The 22,320-nt window shown below is 46.9% G+C and overlaps 2 protein-coding genes across 2 annotated transcripts in view; one reads left to right on the top strand and one right to left on the bottom strand.

The window, feature by feature from the left end:
- The window catches only part of ADGRF5 (adhesion G protein-coupled receptor F5), a gene marked incomplete at both ends in the record, with an annotated part of 73,697 nt that extends 69,090 nt beyond the window's left edge, over window positions 1-4,607 (top strand). Inside the window, 4 exons of the mRNA XM_080700051.1 lie at window positions 1,024-1,065; window positions 1,154-1,213; window positions 2,461-2,545; window positions 4,528-4,607. Of these exons, the coding sequence (XP_080556177.1) occupies window positions 1,024-1,065; window positions 1,154-1,213; window positions 2,461-2,545; window positions 4,528-4,607 (267 nt within the window). The remainder of the gene's footprint in view (window positions 1-1,023; window positions 1,066-1,153; window positions 1,214-2,460; window positions 2,546-4,527) is intronic.
- Window positions 4,608-10,512: 5,905 nt separating this feature from the next.
- The window catches only part of MEP1A (meprin A subunit alpha), a gene marked incomplete at both ends in the record, with an annotated part of 31,075 nt that continues 19,267 nt past the window's right edge, over window positions 10,513-22,320 (bottom strand). Inside the window, 7 exons of the mRNA XM_080700050.1 lie at window positions 10,513-10,581; window positions 10,732-10,780; window positions 12,566-12,703; window positions 15,098-15,247; window positions 17,540-17,843; window positions 19,231-19,404; window positions 20,534-21,007. Coding sequence (XP_080556176.1) covers window positions 10,513-10,581; window positions 10,732-10,780; window positions 12,566-12,703; window positions 15,098-15,247; window positions 17,540-17,843; window positions 19,231-19,404; window positions 20,534-21,007 — 1,358 coding nt within the window. The remainder of the gene's footprint in view (window positions 10,582-10,731; window positions 10,781-12,565; window positions 12,704-15,097; window positions 15,248-17,539; window positions 17,844-19,230; window positions 19,405-20,533; window positions 21,008-22,320) is intronic.

Genomic DNA, 22,320 nt, shown 5'->3' with positions numbered 1-22,320 from the left:
CTTGGGATTGAACCCAGGCGTCTTCTGCCTCTGAGCTACACCCCCAGCCCTATTTTTTATTCTTTGTTTTGAAACAGGGGCTCACTAAGTTGCAGAGGCCCCACTAAGTAGCTGAGGCTGGCCGCGAACGTGCGGTTCTCCTGTCTCAGCCTCCCAAGTCCTGGGATTACAAGCCTGCGCCACACGCCCAGTTGGAGGACACTTTTCTCAGCACCCAAACTCCGGGGCCTCATAAAGTCCCCGGCGCCCTGGTAGGTTCTCAAGAGCCATTGGAAGGAAAGGAACACAGTTTCTCTGGAAATGTTTGTTGAAGGATGAAAGAATAAATGTCCCAAAATACTACAAGAGCTGTTTGATTATATGAAAATGAAAGGCGTCTCTTTGCTCTCCTGTAACATGTGACGATGACAACCAAATGTTTGTTAGATAACAGAGACATAGACTTCGAGTCTTTGCTGCCTGGGGAAAGGGGGATTAGTTCTGTTTCCCCTGATGAGAAGGGGTAAGCATAGGAACCTGCCCGAGGGTGGAGACCCCTGGAAAGAGGCGAGAGGGACAGAGGTGAGGCTGAGAGATATTTCTGGATGCCTGGGGCCCAGCCACACGCGGCATAACTTCTGCTACAGAGCCTGTGACTCCGAGCTACACAATTCTCTTTTCTGAGCTTCAAGTACGCCTCCATTAGGAGAAACTAATGATCTCAATCCATGCCCTAGATTATCAGTACAACCTTTTTGGTGAATGAGGAATCATGTGGACATAGAGATGGATTTAATAGCGTGACTGCAGGACATACCGTTCATGATTAGAGAGAAACAGAACATATTCTACCAATAAAGAGGAGGAAGTGTATGGGGGCCAGGGGAGAGGAACTGGGGAATGAAATTGGCCAAATTATGGGCTCCTGGGAATAAACCACAGTGAAGCCCAGGTTTGTGAGTTAATTATACTGTGCCAATAAAAATTTAAAAATTATAAAAAGCTAAGAAAAAAATTAAAAATAATTCTTCTTCCTTTCTTCAGGGACTGTTCATCTTACTCTTTGGATGTCTCTGGGATCAGAAGGTAAGGCCATTGAAAGTTACCCGCCCCCTTAAAGTCTAAAGCACAGGTGACATGTCGGATTTGCACTGACCTCTTTTCAACAATGCAGGTGCAGGAAGCTTTGCTGAACAAGTTTTCATTGTCCAGATGGTCTTCTCAGCACTCAAAGGTAACCTTTTCCTACGGGAGACTGCCCATCTCATCCCACGCGCTCCACTAGGACAGGCAATGGACTACACTAAGTACTAACTTCTGGGCTTTGACCAGAAGGGTTCAGTACAAACCCTTCTGCCTTTATTGCTAGATTTGCCAGAGGCCGTGACTGCCTTTGCCTCATCTGGCTGTTAGACACAGCCATGGGGCTGCTAAAAAGATCCGGTGGGGCTTTAAATGACAGTTAAGGAAACTGGCTGTTAGACACAGCCATGGGGCTGCTAAAAAGATCCGGTGGGGCTTTAAATGACAGTTAAGGAAAATATAGGGTTAAAATTAAATTTTCCATGAGGAACTCTCTTCTAGAGGAATTTAAGGCATTAGAGGAAAGAATTTGAGGAACAATAGTGGGTAGAATTTTCTACAGATCATTTTGGAACGTAATTATTTACTTTGAATATATTTAACTACCTTCCACATAACAGAAGACACAAAATGTACCAAATGATAAAACACACGTTTGAGCTGGGGAAGGAGCTCAGTGGTAGAGCCTGAGCTTAGCAGGCGTGAAGCCCTAGGCTTGATCCCAGTGTGGAGAGAGGAGCAAGGAGGAGAGAGAGAGTGAGAGAGAGAGAGGAGAGAGAGAGGAGAGAGAGAGGAGAGAGAGAGGAGAGAGAGAGGAGAGAGAGAGAGAGAGAGAGAGAGAGAGAGAGAGAGAGAGAGAGAGAGAGAGAGAGAGAGAGAGAGAGAGAGAGAGAGAGAGAGAGAGAGAGGAGAGAGAGAGAGAGGAGAGAGAGAGAGAGAGAGAGAGAGAGAGAGAGAGAGAGAGAGAGAGAGAGAGAGAGAGAGAGAGAGAGAGAGAGAGAGAGAAGAAGAAGAAGAAGAAGAAGAAGAAGAAGAAGAAGAAGAAGAAAAGAAGAAGGAGGAGGAGGAGGAGGAGGAGGAGGAAAGAGAGAGGAGAGAGAGAGAAGGAGAAGGAGGGAGGAGGAGGAGGAGGAGGAGGAGGAGAAGGAAGAGAAGGGGGACAAGGAGAAGAAGGAGAAGAAAGAGAAGCGAGGAGAGAAGAAAGGAGAAAGAAGAAAAGTTCGTGGAAAGTTATTTTTCTAACATAGACAGATTCCAGCATCTCCATGAGGCCTCAGGGGGTGGGGTTAAAAACGCAGGAAAATAATCGTGGGATGGAAGCAAACCAATCCTCCAGAGACCAAAAGAGCCTTGGCCTAACAAATTCAGCTTGTCACTGTCTTTCTTCCTCTCTTCCAGTCAACGTCCATAGGTTCGTCCACGCCTGTGTTTTCTATGAGCTCTCCGATATCGAGAAGATTTAACAATCTTTTTGGTAAAACAGGTACGTGGTGACTTCTGGTTGCTCCCTGGTAGACCAGGGTCGACTTGCTCTAATGGGACTCCAGGACCTTCCTCTTCTACCCCTGCCCCCAACATCTACCTGAAATGGCCTCACGTGAGACAGCGGGTAATACTGGAATCTGTTTACCTTCTCCCAGATCACCAGCAAAGTTGGTCCAGGAGGCATCTCCCTTTAGTTGGCACTTAATAACTGGTGAGGAATAAGATTGGGAGAATCTTGACAACCCTTAGAGGGGTTGATCCTGAAATCATTAAGTAGAAAATGGGATGGGTACATGGCTGGCCTTGTCAGGCAGAGCTCTTTGGAGCTTGTTAAATAGGAGTAGCCAGGCCATGTAGTTCAGTTAGTACAGCAAGTGTTAACAAAGAATACCTTTAGAAAACCGGAGGATTCGCCGGGCGTGGTGGCACACGCTTGTAATCCCCGCGCTTGGGAGGCGGAGACAGGAGGATCGCGCAGGTTCGAAGCCAGCCATGCTGGCTTAAGAGATCCTGTTTCCAAATAAAAATATAAAATAGGTCTGGGAGTGTAGCCCGGAGGTACAAGGGTTTCCAGGAACCCCAGTACCACCAAAAAAAAAAAAAAAAAGAAAAGAAAACCGGAGGATTCCACTCTATGGGTTTGTCCCCGCCCCCTTTTATGAAGTACATTTGTTTTACACACTGCCATTTATAAAACTATGCATACCTGTACGAGAGGCTGCCCAACTTAGCTGTTCTATTCAAAGCAGCTAAAATTTAAACCTTGAAGATATGAAATCAGTAGTATTGTAGTATTCAAGACTTTGGACAGTGGCTCTCAGCTCTTCTGGTAAATTGAAAGCCACTGTCCCCCAGAGGGGTGTAAGCACCCAAATTCCTTTCAGCTTTTTGGAACTGGATAGATCTCACAAATGCGGATGGAGAAATACATCAATATTCCAGAACAAAGCTTCCAGGCGAAGGCAGGTTTGGGAAATGCAGAGGACTTGGTGTCTTCTGCCTCAGTTTGACCATTTTACCTTTGTTTTGAAAGTCACCTGTGGCCTGTTGTGAAATGACCCAGTCTTCAGGGTGCATTGGGAACACTGCACTTTGGCAGCCAGTATTGAAACATGTTTACATTTGCAATGAAAAGAAAATAATGAACTCATAAGGTCAATACAGCGGGTTCCTTGCCTCTGAATCAGTCCGAGAAAGGCTGGGTTGGCATCTGTTCTGGGCCACCAGGGCCCGAGATCCCGGGTCACTGCCACGAGATAATCTCTCAAGAGTCATCAATGCAGCTCCACCTTGGCATATCTGGGGGCTCCGCAATCATCGTAACTTTGGTTTATGTTGTCAGCAGCCCCAAAGGTCCCCCCAGGCAGTGATGGAAACCCTGTTAGCAGTGGCAGCTCACGAATCTGATGGTAGGGTGGACACAATGGCCCTTCCCTTGCCAATGCGCATTCCCTACGCCCTCCCGGTGCACGGTCCCCTCCGGCCTGCCCGCCTGGATGCGCGGTTCCCGGCGCTTTGTTATTCCCCGTTTCTTTCCAGTTCTGCCTCTTCTCCCCTTATAATGTCCTCTTCTATCTCTTTCCTCCTTTCACAAGCTTTCCCCTTCAGCTCAGCTTCCAAGTCCCTTCCAAGAGCTTTCCCCCGACTCAGCAAACCCAGGGGACGTGGAGGCTCCCCAGGCGAATGTCCGCAGGCCGGTGCATGCGGTGGCAGGAGGGACGCTGCCCACACTGAGACCTGCCTGACTCTGTGGAGACCTGGCTGCCGGGGCGATGTAGTCAGTGCTTGCCAGCTGCTCTGTGTGCTTGAGGATGCCGTTACTCTGGGTGAGGGAGGAGGGCAGGCATGGACTGGGTTCCAGGCATGGCCAAGCTTACCTGGCTCCTGGGAAAGATCTCCCTTGGTCTGCTAGAAGATACTCTCTCCCCGTCGCTCATGAAGACGTATCTTTAAGGCTGAATTGCTGTTCTATTTTTTCAGGGACATATAATGTTTCTACTCCAGAAACAACCAGCTCGTCCCTGGAGAACTCATCCAGTGCTTACTCGTTGCTCAACTAAGAACAGAAAAAGCCAACCCATGTGACCCCTTGGGAATGGTGGACGGATGTGACCCAAGAAAGAGACGCTTTTAAAGCTATGGGTGAAGTGTTCTCTCCGCAGACGCCTGGGAGAAGATGCTGGAGAGACTTTTTCACTAGAGAAGAAGCTTTCTTTCGTAAAAACAGATTAAAAGTAATGGTTATGTTTATTTTTGCTCCCTACCCCTTGTGTGATGCCAGATGTGTACAGTATTTAAGTGAGACTCGGTCCCCCAGGCCCAACTTCTCTGTCTATATTGTAAAATAAGAGCTTTGAAGAGACATTTTCACTTTTTGCCATGGGCTACAGAGAGAAGATTTTATTAAAATAAGAAGTAGAAACTAGTACCTAGGAAATGTTTCCGTGAATTTAAAACGAAGGGAAGGAGCCGGGCGTGGTGGCGCACGCTTGTAACCCCAGCACTCGGGAGGCTGAGACGGGAGGATCGCGGTCCGCGGCCAGCCTCAGCTGCTTAGTGAGGCCCTCTGCAACTCGGTGAGACCCTGTTTCAAAATAAAGAACAAAAAATAGAGCTGGGGGTGTAACTTGGAGGTAGAATGTCCTTGGGTTTCATCCCCAATACTGCAAAAAAAAAAAGAAAAAAGGAAGAACATGGTTCACAGCTAGCCTCAGCTACTTAGTGAGGCCCTTTGCAACTCAGTGAGACCCTGTTTCCAAATAAAGAAGAAAGAATAGGGCTGGGGGTGTAGCTCAGAGGAAGAATGTCCCTGGGTTACATCTTCACTACGGCAAAAAAAAAAAAAGAGGGAAGAAAGGAAAGAAGGAAGAGAGGGAGGGAGGGAGAAAGAAATGAAGGAAGGGGAAAGAAGGAAAGAAAAAAGGAAGAAAGGAAAGGAAAAGAATAAAGAAAAAGTACTTAAGGATCACATTTTAAGATCTCCATGACAATGATCTAATCTACTCACTCTGATAACTGCAACTCTGGGAATAAAACAAAATGTCTCGGAATATGGAAACCGAAAGCAAGCCATGGGGAATGAGCTCGTATTCTTCCGATATTTTTCCTAAGAAGGAAAAAAAAAAGACATCAGGAAAAAGATAGGAATAAGATTGCATCAGCAGGATGCTGTCAAGTGGACGATAATACTTACAAACTAGGCATCCGAGGAAAAGCGGCGGTGCTGATGCTGAACTGTATGTCGAGGTCTAAGCTAAGTTAATGAACTTGTCGAGGATGTGTGACAGCAATTTTATCAGAGCCAAGTAGGTCCTACTGATGACTAATTTGGTCAGTTTTTGACTCGTTTGTCGGGAAAAACTTACATTTTCTTTCATCCTCCACTTTGAAGGCAAAATATATATATAATTGACACCCAGTAATTTTTTAATTTGATCTATTGCACTGAAAAGAGATCCTGACTGTGTTATACGTAACGGCTTTAACCAGGTACTTCTTTCCGTGTGCATTATAGGATAGGTTTTAATCGTCTTAGAGCGCTGTACGTTACTTCTGTTGTTGTTGCTGGTATTCTTACTGTGGATATGACGGCCCTTGGTGTGTTGTGTAGCTTGCTATGCATTCTCTCTTCCAGTTCCCAGACCAATATACAGTAAGAGTTTTGTACGGCTTAATTTGTGTTTATTACAACCACTTGGAAACTTCCAGAGAGGAACCTCGCAGAACAATATTCTATGCTCCTGATGACACTGTCTAGATGAAGAGATGGCGGAGTTTTTTCCAAGGATTCAATTGCTCATGAATTACGTGTGTGTGTGTGTGTGTGTGTGTGTGTGTGTGTGTGTTGTGTTTGTGTGCATTTCATTACAAATACTTATTAAAACTTTATCCATGTTAGATTTAAAATGTTCTGTACATACAGCAACCAAATCCAATGAGAAAAAAACTTGGGCTACTCTGGGTAGGTGGGATGTCTGGTCGCCATTAGTTCTGGCAACATAAATGGCTCTGTCTTTAGAAATATGAGAGCCAGGCGTGGTGGCGCACGCTTGTAATCCCAGCATTCGGGAGGCTGAGACAGGAGGATGGTGGTTCGCGAACAGCCTCAGCTATTTAGTGAGGCCCTCTGCAACTCAGTGAGACCCTGTTTCAAAATAAAGAATAAGAAATAGGGCTGGAGATGTAGCTCAGAGGTAGAATGTCCTTGGGGTCCATCCCCAGTGCCACAAAATAAATAAAAACATAAATAAATAAAAAATAAATAAAATGGAAAGCTCACACTCCCTCTTCACTCTGAAAACCAATGAACCAGAGTCACCCCATGGGTGAGAAGCCACATATATAGCTGCCTTGGGGCCCGGCGTGGTGGTAGACCCCAGTAATCCCAGTACTTTGGAGTCTGAGACAGGAGGATTGCAGGTTTGAGGCTAGCCTCAGCAACTTAGTGAGACCCTGTTTCAAAATTAAAAAGAAAAAAAGATGAGACAAAAAAAAAAAGCCTGAGATTCACAACCATTTATCTACTTTAGTTCAAAAGAGTTTTCTTTTAATATTTTAACCCTTTAAAACATCTTCCTTTTTTTGTGGAACTGGGACTTGAAACCAGAGGCATTTTGTCTCTAAGGTACACCTCCAGCCCTATTTTATTTCTATTTGTAAACAGGGTCTCACTAGGTTGATGAGTCTCACTACTTACTGATGGTGTCCTGGAACCTGAGATCCTCCTGGCTCAGCCTCCCAAATACCGAGATTACAAGCGTGTGCCTCCATGTCGGGCCTTTTTTTTGCTTTCAAGTTTAAATTCTACCTCTGTCTGTCTATCTCTGGCTCATAGTGAAGGACAGGGATAGGGAAGATGTGGGACAGTCACCAGTCCTGATAAAGAAAGTCAATGAACTCTTTTTCTACACCATCCCAAATGCCACAGACGTCTCTTCCCGGGTTTTCCAGAGGACGATCCCATCTTTGTCCCAACTCAATGGTTCCTTATTTATTTAAAGTCCCTAAAGGAAATGATCGGGGGGCTCTACGTGCAGAGGGTGGTCTCCAGGGCGGGCCCCACTTTGGCACAAGGCTCAGTCCTAAAGCAGGGGTTAGCTTGGCAAATGGCGTGAGTGACGTCGCGCATTAGGAAAGGCTGCGGTTGACTTGGAGACAAAATGACCCAGAGTCAGCGCATATTGCTGGCCCAGGGAAACACCGCACGGGGGACGGCCGTGGCCCCGCCAGGGACAGGAAACACTGAGCGTTCACCTACTACAGCAGGGACCCCCACACACACCCGGGAATCATTGTGCTTGACCAGGACCGGGATCCGGCAGAATGGCAGGAACTTCAGTGGAATTCCATAGGATGCTGGCCTGGCCCTCTGCCCACACTCGCTAGCAAAGGCACGTTCCCTGGTCTTCCAACACACACACACACACACACACACACACACACACACACACACACACAGAGGTGTGTACACACCTACACCTTTCAAGCTACCATCCTGGAGTCAAATTCCAGAATCATGAGAACAAAATATTGAAAAAACACCTGCTGGTTTTCTGCCCGCTACAGCAGACATAATTCAACCCTGACCTTCCCCAAGGATGCCCTAATGTAAGCAGCAGAATCCTAAATCACTGAAGAGTCGTCTACAGATCCAGGAGTTCTGTGGATCAAGGGCCTCGCTCGGTCCTGACGTCTCTGCCCTCAAGCAGCAGAAAGTCCCGGCTACCAGCACCAAGCCCATGGCTTCCGGTCCTGGCGCCAAGAGAGCCCCGGGGCCGCTTCTTGGCCGGGCCTCCCAGCATCTCTCAGCGCGTAAAATCAAATCTGTGGGCTCAAGCTTTCCTGTACGATAGTGGCTTCGTTAAGGTTAGATCTGAGCTAATTCTTGCTGAGATGCCCAAACTTATTTGGCATACCTCCCCATTTTGAGAAAAAAAAAAATTGACTCCAGGCTCCCCTCCAAGAAATCTACCGCAAGTGAATAAAGACAAACACACCGTGGCATATTTGCGTTCTTTTAGGTAGCTTTATTTCATCCTGTGTCCCCTGAGGGACCACATGGTCCACTTTGGGAACCTCTGCTAGAAGTTGCAAGTTAGGAGCACTCTGGGAAATTCCAAATCTAGTCTAGTTAACATCATTTCTTTTTTCTTTTCTTTCTTTCTTCTTTTATATATATATATATTTTTTTTTCGTGTGTGTGTGTGTGTGTGTGTGTGTGTGTGTGTGTGTGTTACTGGGGATGGAACCCAGGGTCATTCTACGTCCAAGAGACACCCTCAGCCCTATTTTTTATTCTTTATTTTGAAATGGGGGGTCTCACTGAGTTGCAAAGGGCCTCACTAAGTAGATGAGGCTGGCCGCGAACCGCGATCCTCCTGTCTCAGCCTCTCAAACGCTGGGATGACAAGCGTGTGCCACCACGTCCAGCTCCCTTTTAATTTTGAAACAAGGTCTTGCTAAGAGTCTCTACAAGTTGCTTAGGCTGGCTTCAAACTTTCGATCCTCCTATCCCAGCCTCCCAATTACTGGGATTACAGGTGTGCTCCACTGGGCAAAGCTGAAGTTGTTAACTTGAAATGAGCTGTCATGGCATTCTTTTTTTCTTTTCTTTCAGTACTGGAGATGGAACCCAGGGGAATTCTCCCTCTGAGCTACACCCCCAGCCCTATTTTTTATTCTTTATTTTGAAATGGTCTCACTGAGTTGCAAAGGGCCTCACTAAGTAGCTGAGACTGGCCGCAAACCGCGATCCTCCTGTCTGGGCCTCCTGAATTCTGGGTGTGCGCCGCCACACCCAGCCATCCTCCCTACTTTTGAGTAATTTTATAGACACTCTTCCTTCCCTTTTCCCTGTAAACCTTGAGAAGGAGGGATGTCCGTGACAGGACGCTCCTCACAAGTGGAGCCTCGGTAGGAGATGCAAAAGGGGTTTTCATTCTTTAACATAGAGCCAAGCAAAGTATGCTGGAAACTTTAAAAAATGAGACATAATTACCAAGAAGCCCAGGAAAAGGGGATGGGGGGCTTAATCTGAGCCCAAAAGGCAGAGGATGGGATCCAGGGAGCCAGGGGAAGACTCCGTCACTGCCCACTTCCGGGAGCATTACGCAACAACATCCAAGAATGACTGTGGGTCCTGCCTGTCTGGAAACCAGTTTTGATTAGTACCATCCTCTGCCCTACATCCTGCCAGCCAGCCCTTATCCCCAATAGATGTGGGAAGAGGTGTTTGATTTTGATTAACTGGGAAAAAATTGTACAGTCGTCTGCTGTTTTTTTTTTCTTCTGTTTTTCTGTTTTTGTGAAACTGGACCGGTTTCCCATCCCCCAGAGCTTGGGTGCAGCTGTCTGGTCAAGGAACCAGGATAAGAATTATGAGTGACAGCTGGCCCCAGAGCGCGGCCCTTCTCCCGAGTCTTGACTGCCACCTGGTGGACATCAGCGGAGGCGCCACCTCCGTGGTCCAGGCTCCAGTAGGACGGTGCAGTTAACTATAGTGACGTTAACCACCGCGAAGTGAAGACCTACTGGACGAAACCTCCTAATTCTTTTCTCTTACGATCTTTGCAGGGGGAAAGGAAGCACGAAGGCAGCGCAGGGTTTGGAGACCGGGACTATTCTGCTCATATGGTTTCGCTGGGCATAGCCAGTTTGCAGGCAGACACACATCCCCAAGCTACGCTCGCTGGAACAGCTCCCTTCTGCTTTTTATTCCCTCTTTTGTCCACTTAATCTCATTTGTGAATCCAACAGCAAAGCAGCCCCCAAAGTGTCCTGGCCCCGGTCCGCGCACCCCAGCAGGCTGAGGAGGGAAAATGGGCGCCTTCCCTGTGTGTCCAGGGACCTTAACTTTTTCCATCAGTGCAGCTGGAAGGAAATTAACTTGGAAGGTTCTCTTCCCCTTCCTAATGTGTCCTTTGAATTTTGTGGCTGGGCGATTGTCCTTCTCAATCCATGCTGAGCCTAGCCGTCCAGGGTGGTGTTGACAGTCCATGGCTGCTGGGGACACATGGCACATTTTTCGTCTAAGCTCTGGACACACATTGGCAGAGTGCATCCCAGGAGACTCAGGACAAGTCAACAGCGCCGGCCGCTGGGGGGCTGGTCCCAGAGCCAGGAGACAGCTGGACCGGGTTAATGAGACAGGGCCAGCAGCATTTGGGGTGGGAGAGTGTCACTTACCTCTGTCCCTCTTAGAAACCTCCATGCTGTCTCCTTAGGTGGGATGTTCCTTTAACAGAAAACAAAACTTCACGAAGAAATAAGGCTTACCATGTAAAAATACTTCTGGGAGAGGCACACAGCAACTTAAATTTACCCTAAAGAAAAACAGCTGGTAACTAGGGTTAGCAATAAGTGCTCACCAACGTGAGGGTTTACTATGTACCTGGTGCTGGGTTGTTGTTGTTGTTGTTGTTTGTGGGTCTGGTGATGGAACCCAGGGGCATTCGACCTATAAGCTACACCCCCTGCCCTATTTTTTATTCTTTATTTTTGAAACCGGGTCTCACTGAGTTACAGAGGGCCTCACTAAGTAGCTGAGGCTGTCCGCGAACCGCGATCCTCCTGTCTCAGCCTCCCAAGCGCGGGGATAACAAGCGTGCGCCACCACGCCCAGCTCTGATGCTGTCTTAAGATCTTCGTGCCGGGCGTGGTGGCGCACGCTTGTCATCCCCGCGCTTGGGAGGCTGAGACAGGAGGATCACGCAGGTTCGAAGCCAGCCTCAGCCACTTAGTGAGGCTCTCAGCAACTTAGTGAGACCCTGTTTCCAAATAAAATATAAAATAGATCTGGGAGTATAGCCCGGAGGTAGAAAGCCTCTGGGTTCCACCCCCCAGTACCACCAAAAAAAAAAAAAAAAGATCTTCGTGCATATAATCTCATTTAAATAGGACAGCAAGCAACTTAGTGAGGCCCTCAGCAACTTGGTGAGAACTTGTCTCAAAATAAAACATAAAAAGGGATGGGGTTTAGCTCAGAGTTCATTCTAACTCTGGCCCTGGCCCTGGAGCCAGCTCCTGCTCTTTCCAATCATGGGTCCATCAGTTCTGTCTGTGACCTTGGATAAAGTAACCCTAGCTACTCACTTTTCACAAAGTCAGAGAGATCATTAAACACAAGTTCTGCTGATGGTAGGAAACTCTTAGAAAGCCCACAGACTAAAACTGGCACACAATTATTGTTAAAATAGTTAGCCATTATTGCTTTGTGTGTGTATTAAATTTATATATGAGTGTTATAAATATAAGATACACTCAAACATAAAGGGCCCAAATTTAGGCAAAATCAAAATATAGGCCAAGTGTGGTCATGCACACCTGTATCCCAGTACTTAGAGGCTGAGACAGAAGGAGAGCAGTTTTGAGGCCCAGCCTCAGCAACTTTGCGATGGCCTCAGCAACTTAGTAAGACTCTGTTTCAAAAAAAATAATACAAAAGGGCTGAGGGTGTAGCTCAGAGGTAGAAAGTCCCTGGGTTCAATCCCCCAGCAACACACACACACACACACACACACACACACACACACACACACAGACTACAGAGTTAAAATATACACACTTTTCAGATTTTCACATTTAACTCCTGGCTAAAAGTCTGAAAAGAATCCCAAGGGCATCTGCCATCCATGCCCATTACGGAGCTGGGATGAGGCTTGGTTAATTTTATATCTCAAGCCAGTTTGGGTGATCTGACATATTACACTATTTTATTTAATCTTCACACTAATTCCATCATTTCCCACCTTTATAGACAAGGCATTCACGTGTTATTTATAACCCATCTCTCGTTTACAGACAGAAGAACCACACCTGAAACTAGCTGAAGTGGAATATGAGCACTTATGCAGTCCCGTGAGTAGGAAAGGTACACCATCAGGCACAGCAGGATTCGGGAGTTGGAGCAGTGTTCTCAAAGTTCCCAGGCATCCTCCTGTGGCTTTGCTGCCCTCTATTTACTTCATTCCAAGACAGATATGCAAGGAAAGAAGCCGAGGAGGCCCGTGGTCTCACTGACGCGACCCCAGGCGAGGATGGCTCTGTTTTCCCCATGTATGCATGTACAGACGGCCCCAGTGCGGGACAGCGCAGCCGGGTTAGCCCGAGCCCGGTGCGGACCCCGCAGACCCCATTGGATCGGTTAGGAGAGAGATATCTGTGCATAATAAAGATTCAAAACAAAAGTGACTTAAAACAGAAATTTAAGCTGAGTGTGGTGGCAAACGCTTGTAATCCTAGCATTTGGGAGGCTGAGACAAAAGGATCGCAGTTCACAGCCAGCCTCGGCGACTCAGTGAGGCCCTTTGCCACTCAGTGAGACTCTGTTTCAAAATAAAGAACAAAAAATAAGGCTGGGGGTGGAGCTCGGAGGTAGATAGAATGCCCCTGGTTCCATCCCCAGTACTGAAAAAAAACAAAACAAAACAAAACATAAATTGATTTCTTTAAGTAAAAAAGTCCATAGATAAGCAGCCCAAGTCTGGTATGGTATTTGGGGTTCTATGTAGTTCAAAGGACTACAAGACTTTCTTTCTCTCTCCCTTTCTCTCTCTTTCTTTCTTTCTTTCTTTCTTTCTTTCTTTCTTTCTTTCTTTCTTTTTTTTTTTTTTTGTAGTACTGGGTGGAACTCAGGAGCTTTCTACCTCCAGGCTACACTCCCTGACCTATTTAATACTTTATTTGGAAATAGGGTCTCACTAAGTTACTGAGAGCCTCGCTCAGTAGCTGAGGCTGGCTTCGAACCTGACCCTCCTGTCTCAGCCTCCCAAGCGTGGGGATTACAAGCGTGTGCTGTCCTCTTTCTTCCTTCTTTCCTTCTTCCTCCCTTCCTCTCTTTCTTTCTTTCTCTCTTTCTTTCTTTCTTTCTTTCTTTCTTTCTTTCTTTCTTTCTTTCTTTCTTTCTTCTCTTTCTGATTGAACCCAGGGGTGTTCTACCTCTGAAACAGCCCTTTTTATTTTTTTAATTTGGAAACAGGGTCTCACTAAGTTGCAAAGGGCCTCGCTAAGTAGCTGAGGCTGGCCGCAAACCTGTGATCCTCCTGTCTCAGCCTCCCAAGTGCTGGGATGACAAGCGTGCGCCGCCACGCCCAGCTCTTCTTAATCCTTTGAATCCTACAGAACTGCTATGAAATCTCTGTTCAGGAAGCCTATTTACCTAAAGCCTGGGCCACTAGGGCCCTGAAGTCTTTTCTTTTACTAACCTTCTAGGGCTCTTCCCCAATTGAGGATGAGACACTTGGCTCTCCTTTGTACTGGATCTACCTTGGAATTTTCTTACCGCAACTCAATTTTATCTCCTATGGAAGGTGTACCTAGGAGTTCTTCAAAACTGCCTCCTACCTGATGCCTTTAGTTTGTTGATATGATAATTTTATACATAAAGAGCATATAAAATATACATTAAAGTACTGACAGATCTGAAACAGTTTTCGGACAGCCTCAGCCCCCAATACACATACAATACTGAACACAGAAATGCTAAGGACATATTTATTATATTTATTGAAGCCCTTTCTTTTAAAAGCAAATGCTGTGAAGCCGAGATACCCCAAGGATTTTAGGGGGACAATGGTAGAGACGAAACCCAGGGCCTTTTGCATGCTAGGCAAGCACTCTATCACTGAGCTGCACCCTCAGCCCAGGGATCGTCATTTGAAATCCTCTAAGAAGGCATTAAACGAAGACAGGAGCAATGGCGCACATCTATAATTCCAGCACTCGAGAGGCTAAGATGGGAGGATTGCAGGTTCAAGGCCAGCCTCAGGAATTTAATGAGCCTTTGTTTCAAAATAAAAAATATAAAGGGCTGAAGGATGCAGTGTGCTCCTCGGCTCAATCTTCAGTACCAAAAAAGATATTAAGAGTATGCGGGGCATGGTGGTGCGTGCTTATAATCCCAGTACCTGGGAGACGAAGATAGGAGGGGCGCAGGTTTGAGACCAGCCTCAGCTACATAGTGAGGCCCTCTGCAACTGAGTGAGACTCTGTCTCAAAATAAAAAATAAAGTAGGGCTGAGGGTGTAGCTAGGAAGTAGAATGCCGCTGGGTTCAACCTCTAGTTCTGAAAAAAATAAAAAGAATAATAACAGTATTGTGATTGGTGACCTGCATTTTATTCTATTTACCTAAGGATTTCAAGATTTCATATGTATTTAATCTCATATTTATGTATGAGAGAGTTTCTACATCTTAGCCATTCTTTCACATATTGGTTCCTCCAACCGACTGATTGCGTGCCCACAGTGTACCAGTCAAGCACACTTCTAGGCTCTGGAGCCAGCCCAGTTGCGGTCTCTGGCCAATTGAACCGTCATCTATAATTAAGTGTGGCGAGCGTCATCACAGGACACAGTGTGTCCCCTGGGAGCGCGGGGCAGGGTCAGAGGGCGCAGGACAGGAAGGATCACCCGCCAGGCAGGCTACCGGCCTCCATTCTGGAGGCCCTTCCCAAGCAAGGCTGATCGAGCTGCCCCCCACTGCACCTGAGTGGGCAGGCCGAGTAGGGAAGGGGCTTCTACGGCCTGGCCGGCGTCAGTGGGTGGGTCACTGCCTTGGGCTTCGGAAGAGGACGGAGATGAGGGCGAGGGTCAAGAAGGTCACACCGGCGCTCCCTCCGATCACCAGGCCCAGGACACCGCCGTGCACCTGCATGGCCTGACAGCGCTCCCCCGAGTAGAAGAAGGCAAGTCCCGAGGTGCACCTGAAATCAGAACAAGGGAGGGGAGGTGTGACAACCAGCTGGGCTCAGGTGAATCCCAGCCACCGGCCCCACCCGGCAGTCACAGCCAGAGAACAGCCCGGAGAGGTACCGGGGGCCAGGCCCTGTTCCGTGTGCTTCACAGAAACCAATTTACTTAACCCCCCAACTACCCTTGGAGGTAGCAGTTACTATCGGCCCATTTCAGCATCCTCAGTTAACCCCAGAAATGTTAAATAATTTGCCCAAGGTCTCAGGATTAGTAAGTGCCTCACACTTAAAAGACTGAACCCACGAGGTCTATCTCCAGACCCAGTAAGTACTCTCGGCTACCACAAATTCAGGGGGAAGGTTTGGGGCACTGGAAGAATACGTTACCTGACCCCAGCTCTGGTAGGGGCAGTTCCCAAGATACAGCCTGATTTAGGACACTGGTTGAAACTTTAAAACTTCTAGAAAAGCCGGGCGTGGTGACGCACGCTTGTAATCCCAGCATTTGGGAGGCTGAGACAGGAGGATTGCACTTTGAGAACAGCCTTAGTTACTTCTTAGAGAGGCCCTTTGCAACTCAGTGAGACTCTGTTAAAAAAAAAGGGGGGGCTTGGAGGTAGAATGCCCCTGGGTTTCAACCCCAGTACTGCAAAACAAAACAAAACAACAATAGAAAAAAACCTTCTAGATAATATGAAAATGTTACTTCAAGGCTAGTGGGCTGCCACTAATTTCTCAAGGTTGCCCTGAAGCTCATAGGAAATACTGACGATCCTGTGGATGTCAAAGGGCATAAAGTTGTAGGCATAAAACATGCAAGCTTTGTTTCTTTGAGGGGGTGTTAAGTATTATATTTTTGGATAGAAAGATCCAAGGCTGCAGTAAGAATAAACTACACAAGCAAACACTAAGGACAGTGTTTCTTATCCCTTCCGTGATTACAATCTCAGCCTTTGTTTCAGATCCCACTGCTACAGAGTCTACTCAACAGAGCAGGTTGAAATAATGAACAGTTAGGACTTTTTTTTTTTTTTTTTTTTTTTTTGCGGTACTGGGGGTGGAACCCAGAGGCTTTCTACCTCCAGGCTATACTCCCAGACCTATTTTTTTAGACTTTATTTGGAAACAGGGTCTCACTATGTTCCGAGAGCCTCACTAAATAGCTGAGGCTGGCTTCGAACCTGCGCGATCCTCCTGTCTCAGCCTCCCAAGCACGAGGATTACAAGCATGCGCCACCACGCCCGGCAGCAGTTAGCACTTTTTATGAAGCTATTTTACCCTTAAAGACTAACCTAGGAGTTGACTTCTAGTTGACTTTCTAGCCTAAGAGTTGACTTCTTAAAAATCAGTACTAGCAAATCTGTTTCTGACTCAGTTTCCCCAAGTGCAGTTAAGTTCCATCCTCTGAGTCCCCCTTAGGAGAAATCATTCCACAAGATCCAGGCTGCAGAGTTTGGGGACAGAGACACTTTGGATGAAAGGAGGTGACTCACACGTGGCCTTCCTTTTCTGATGAAGCCAGGTAGAGAATCTGTTGGAACCCGGCCTCCCCATGGACTTTTCAAGCAAACAGGTGTGCCCTCGAGAAACAAGGTGGGCATTCCCAGTAAAAGGAAGCAAACGGAGTCTTGGAAAAGTGCTGGATTCTACAGCCAGAATGGGGAACTCAAAGCTGAGACGGAAACATCTGGTGCTGGAGAGTGACACTGTGTTCATGAAGTTATGGGTGGTGTTGGAAGAACTCAGGAGCCACCCAGGGAAAACTCCAAAGGCCAAAGCTCGGGCGACACGAGCAATGGAATTGTTGAAATGCAGCCCACACAGTCAAATATTTATGATTCCTTGGTGTTATTATACATATGGTTGCATGAATAAATGAAGGGAGATGGCAGTTATCCTTTAAAGAAGAATCCAAGTCAGTGAGTGTGGAGGAAGCAGAGGAAAGCACTGTTAAGAGATCCCAGTGGTGGTTGCTCTGGGCAGAAGCCCCCGGGGGAGGCGGAAAATGGTGGGTGAGGCTTTGAGGCAAAGCGGGCTGTTTCCATGAGCTCAGAGCAAGCATCTTTCCCAGCATGCATATTAATTGCAGAGAAGACTGGGAACTCTTCAGTATGGAGACCCCGGGGAGGGAGGAGAGACATGCCCTTGACCAGGTGATGAAGGTCAACATTTCCAGCGATGGCAGGTGGGTGTCGCATCCCCACTCATGAGATACACGGAGGAGGGTACACCGCTTCTGTGCTACTCGGGGAGACACAGCTCAGGCTGCCGCTGCCACCCACCTGCCTGGGCCCCGAGCCTACCTGCAGCTCGCCACGCCCTTCACGTTGACACAGACGCCATCATTCTGGCAAGGGTTCGGGTCACACGGGTCTCTGAAGTACTGTGGCCAGTTTTGGTCCTCCAGGGGGCCCGTGTTCTCCACCGAGCGCTTCTGCCGGCCAGGCTGCCCCTGGCCTGAGCTGCTGCTGGGCAGGGCTTCCTCGGAGCCGGCCTTTCCTGAACTTTCTTCTGGTTCCTGCTGCTCCTGGCCGTGGAGGACGAGCCCTTGGGGGACCAGCCTTTGGTCTCTGGTGGGAACTTCAGTCTGGATCAAGTGGGTGAGGTCTTTGGGAAATATAAACAGGACGGTGAGGAAAACCCAGGACTAATAACTGACCACATTTAACACCCGCTCTTGGAGAAAGCTTCCTGCATTGTTTCTATCTCTCATGAACACCAGCGTGTAAAGTGGCTTTGAATTCAGCTAATTTCTCATGATGCCAGGTTTTGCTAGTGGTGTTGTTTTTGTTTTTTATACTAGTGGTTGAAACCGGGGAGAGTTCTACCTCCAAGCTATACACCCCCAGCCCTATTTTATTTTTTACTTTGAAACAGGGTCTCACTAAGTTGCTAAGGCTGGCCTTGAACCTGTGATCCTTCTGTCTCAGCTTCCCAAGTACTGAGATTACAGATGTACACCACCACGCCCAGCTCAAGTGTTTTTTTGTTTGTTTGTTTGTTTGTTTGTTTGTGGTACTGAGGATGGAACCCAGGGGCATTCTACCTCTGAGCTACACCCCCAACCCTATTTTTTTTTTTTTTTTTTTTTTTTTTTTGCGGGTCTGGGGATGGAACCCAGGGGCATTCGACTTCCGAGCTACACCCCCTGCCCAATTTTTTATTATTTATTTTGAAACCTGGCCTCACTGAGTTGCAGAGGGCCTCACTAAGTAGCTGAGGCTGTCCGCAAACCGCAGTCCTCCAGTCTCAGCCTCCCAAATGCTGGGATTTTAAGCATGCGCCACCACGCCTGGCTATTTTTTATTCTTTATTTTAAAACAGGGTTTCACTGAATTGCAGAGGGCCTCACTAAGTAGCTAAGGCTGTCCCAGAATCGCGATCCTCCTGTCTTAGCCTCCCTAATGCTGGGATTACAAGTGTGTGCGCCACCACACCCAGTTAGTTCTGTTTTTGTTTTAAAAGTTGTCCCGTCACATTTTTATTTATTGAAATTGCACAAAGAAGCATAACATTCTCATGGATGGGCTGACTGCAACTAAATTGAAATTTAGCAAACTGTCATAGTTGATAAATTCTCAAAAAGATGACACCTTCAAAGGTAAAACTATGGTTTCTCCCAAGGACAGATAAAGATCTGGTTTTTACCACACACACACGCGCACGCACGCACGCACAGAGGTAGAAGCCGGAAAAGATAGATAGGATTATCCCAGTTTGATCATTATGTATTGAATACATGTATCAAGATATCAATCATATCTTACCCCCATAAATATAGACAATTTGCACTAAAATATATTTTAAAATAAATGAAGATATATATAAGCTCTTGACCAACTGAGTAAAATGTGGTTCTCTTACCACACACCTTTTTTTATTTTTTTGCCTCATTTTTCAAGAGGAGCTGACTTTCCCTGAGTTGCCTCAAAATCAGCGTGAAGTCAGTAAAACCTCGAGAAGATAATTGATTTACGGAGAAGAGCAAAAATACCTTCAAAGTCCACAAAAATGATGAGGTCATCATTCTTCAGGAAACTCCTCCTTTTCAGCATCTGGTGGGAGATGGCGTTGCCCCAGCCCCAGTCGACGCTCCGGTAGCAGTCGCAGTCCTGATCATAGGACCCGACCCTGGATGGCCTGTCCCAGATTACAGAGCCGTTGACTGCTGCCAAATTATAGGTGACAGAAAAAAAATCACATTATCTATTGTATTTCACTTTTCAACATGTCTTTAATGAGCACACGGGGCTTTGTTAATTTAGAATATGTCAGAACAAACCAGGCTCTTTTGTCTTTCCCAGAAAATTAAAATTCAGAATTGGGAGATGAAAGAGACTGAGGACCATGGTTCTGAAAGGACAATTGTCCAGTACAGAGTGGCGTCCTTAATGACCAGGGAGGGACAGCTAGAGCTTTTTTTTTTTTTTAATGGTACTGGGGTTCCTGGAAGCCCTTCTTCCTCTGGGCTACACTCCCAGACCTATTTTTTATTTTTGGAAATAGGGTCTCTTAAGCCAGCGCGGCTGGCTTCGAACCTGTGGCTGGCTTCGAACCCGCGTGATCCTCCTGTCTCCGCCTCCCAAGCGCGGGGATTACAAGCGTGCGCCACCATGCCTGGCTGAGCTGCTTCTTTTTTTAAGGCCTAACACTCCTTAAAAATGGAAGATAGTTTTCCCATTATGTTACTGGTATAAGTTTATTTCATAGATATACTAATATTCAGTAACATCTTTGGAGTCAGTATATTAGCTCTGTGCAGAGCCTACCAAATTCTGATAAATGATTAGCAGCATATTTTCTTTTTGTCTTTTTTTTTTTTCTTCTTCTGGAGATTGAACCTCTCGGGGCATTTTACCACTGGTCTATACTTCCTGCCTACTTTATTTTATTTATTTATTTTGAAACAGGATCTTGCTAACTTAACACACACCCTAGCCTTGAACCTGTGATCCTTCCCTCTCAGTCTCTGAAGGACTGAGATTCCAGGCATGCAACACCAGTCCTGGGTAAGTATCTGTCTTCTTAACTAGATTCTAGCTTGAGGGGCAGCCCCTCCCCCCAAGAACTTATATATCTAAGTACCCAGCACAGAGTTTGCACACTCAAAAGAGGCTTGGCGAGTGGATTTAGTTAAGAGAAGAAATAGAAGATGGCATGGGAAATGTTAACTTAGCACTCCACGTGACTCTGTTGTGGATAGGCCAAGGGGAAAAAATATATGTGAGAAGACTCATACACATCTGTAGGTCCTTCCAGGTGGAGAGACCATTCTTATTTCTGCTGAGAAAACCTACCTGTCGATGTGTGGGACTCAGAGGTAGTGAACATCATGTGCAAAGACATCCTGTTCCTGGCGTCGGTCTCCTGGTCCAGTATGGCCATGATGGCCTGCCTGTTGATCACTGGCCACTCGAGGATGGCATCGTTCTCCCCGCTGCACAGGTGGAAAGCGAGGCCCAGGACGTCGGAGCTGCTGGACGTCGTCCTGCCATGGGGGTACATGGTCACCCCAAAAGCGTAGCCTTCGGAATTGTAGAATCGAGGGCTCTGGAGCCTGTCCCCTTGAACCGTGCTCTCAAGGACCTGGGAGATATTCCGGATTGTCCAAACCCCCGCTGGGCAGGGGGTTTCTGTCAGAGTGATATCATCCAGGTAAATCCCCCCAGCCGAGTTCTGAGGGTCACCCCGTGTGCCCTGGAAAAGATAGCGAAATTTCTTTTCCTCTTCGAGCGTCACGTGGGCAATTTTCCAGTTATGGTCAGCATCTCCTGAGGGCAGAGAACAAGGCTGGTGATTGTCCTGGCCAGCATCTCAGGAGCAGTCAGGTGAGTTTGCGCTGTGCCAAGCACTTGACACAAGCAATCTCATTCAATCAACCCTTACAGCAATCATATAACCCAGGGGCATTCTATCTCTGAGCTACACTCCCTTCCAAATTTTATTTTTCATTTTGAAACAGAGCTCACCAAGTTGCTAAGGGGTTCGCCAAGTTGCTGAGACTAGCCTCGAACCTGCAATCTTCCTGTCTTGGCCTCCCAAGTCCAGGGATCACAGTTGTGCTCCACTGCACCCTGCAGAACTGGACTTCTAATAGGCAGATATGTTTAGAAGCACAAGACTATTTTTGCTGAATGGAAGCAGGATGTCCCAAATAAAAGAGAGTGCACAGCCATCTCTTCTTCAGACTGAAGGTGTTTATGCCCGAGAGGAAACTGAGCCCTGCTTGGGCAGAAGGTGTGCTTATGTGTCCAAAGCAAAAAGCAACAGGTGACCCTGGGGAGGACAGAACAAAACCAGAGACATCTGGAGAAAGAGGATTCGTGCCCATGGAAACTGAAACCGTGGCGGGCTCCAGGCAAATTCCAAAGCAACCTTCCTGCTAAGGGCACAGAATTCGTGTGCTGTTCTACCCCTCAAGGATTTAATGAAAATTAAATAAAAGTGGAAGAAAAAAGAAGGAAGGTGGGTAGGGTGCACACACATGGGTAATTCACAAAGGGACACACTGCTTTCAAGTGGAGTCTCGGGCCTCAACATGTAATGGGTGACCATACGCCTGGACTGGGGTCAGGGCTGCAGGACTTGAACTGTCTATGCAGCCGGGGTGCAGAGCATAGGAATTCGGACAGCAGAATAAAAATGCCTTTCTTGCTAAGGAGTAACTGCCTTGTTTTTTCTTAATTTGTGTGTCATCGTGAGGTCAAAGCCAGGCGTGGTGGCACAAATTTATAATCCCAGCATTCGGGAGGCTGAGACCGGAGGATCGCGAAGAAGTGGACCCTCACTTTATTTTTTTCTTGGGATACTGGGGATGGAATCTAGGGGCGGTCTACCTCTGAGCTACACCCCCAGCCCATTTTACTTTTCATTTGGAAACAGTGTCTCACAAAGTTGCTGAGAGTCTCATGAAAAACTATTTCTTAAATAGAAAAAAAAATCTAGGAAGATCATCTCTTTTCCTAGTTATAAACAAACTACAGTCACAACAAAAGAATATATAAATATTTAGCTTTCTAACCCTGGGTCTTGGTTCATAGCTGGATGATCCTCGCATCCCAACACCTACTTGAGCATAAAATAT

This window comes from Muscardinus avellanarius (genome assembly GCF_963383645.1).
Source record: "Muscardinus avellanarius genome assembly, chromosome: 8".
Lineage (NCBI taxonomy): Eukaryota > Metazoa > Chordata > Mammalia > Rodentia > Gliridae > Muscardinus > Muscardinus avellanarius.
This window is presented reverse-complemented; position numbering and strand designations above follow the sequence as displayed.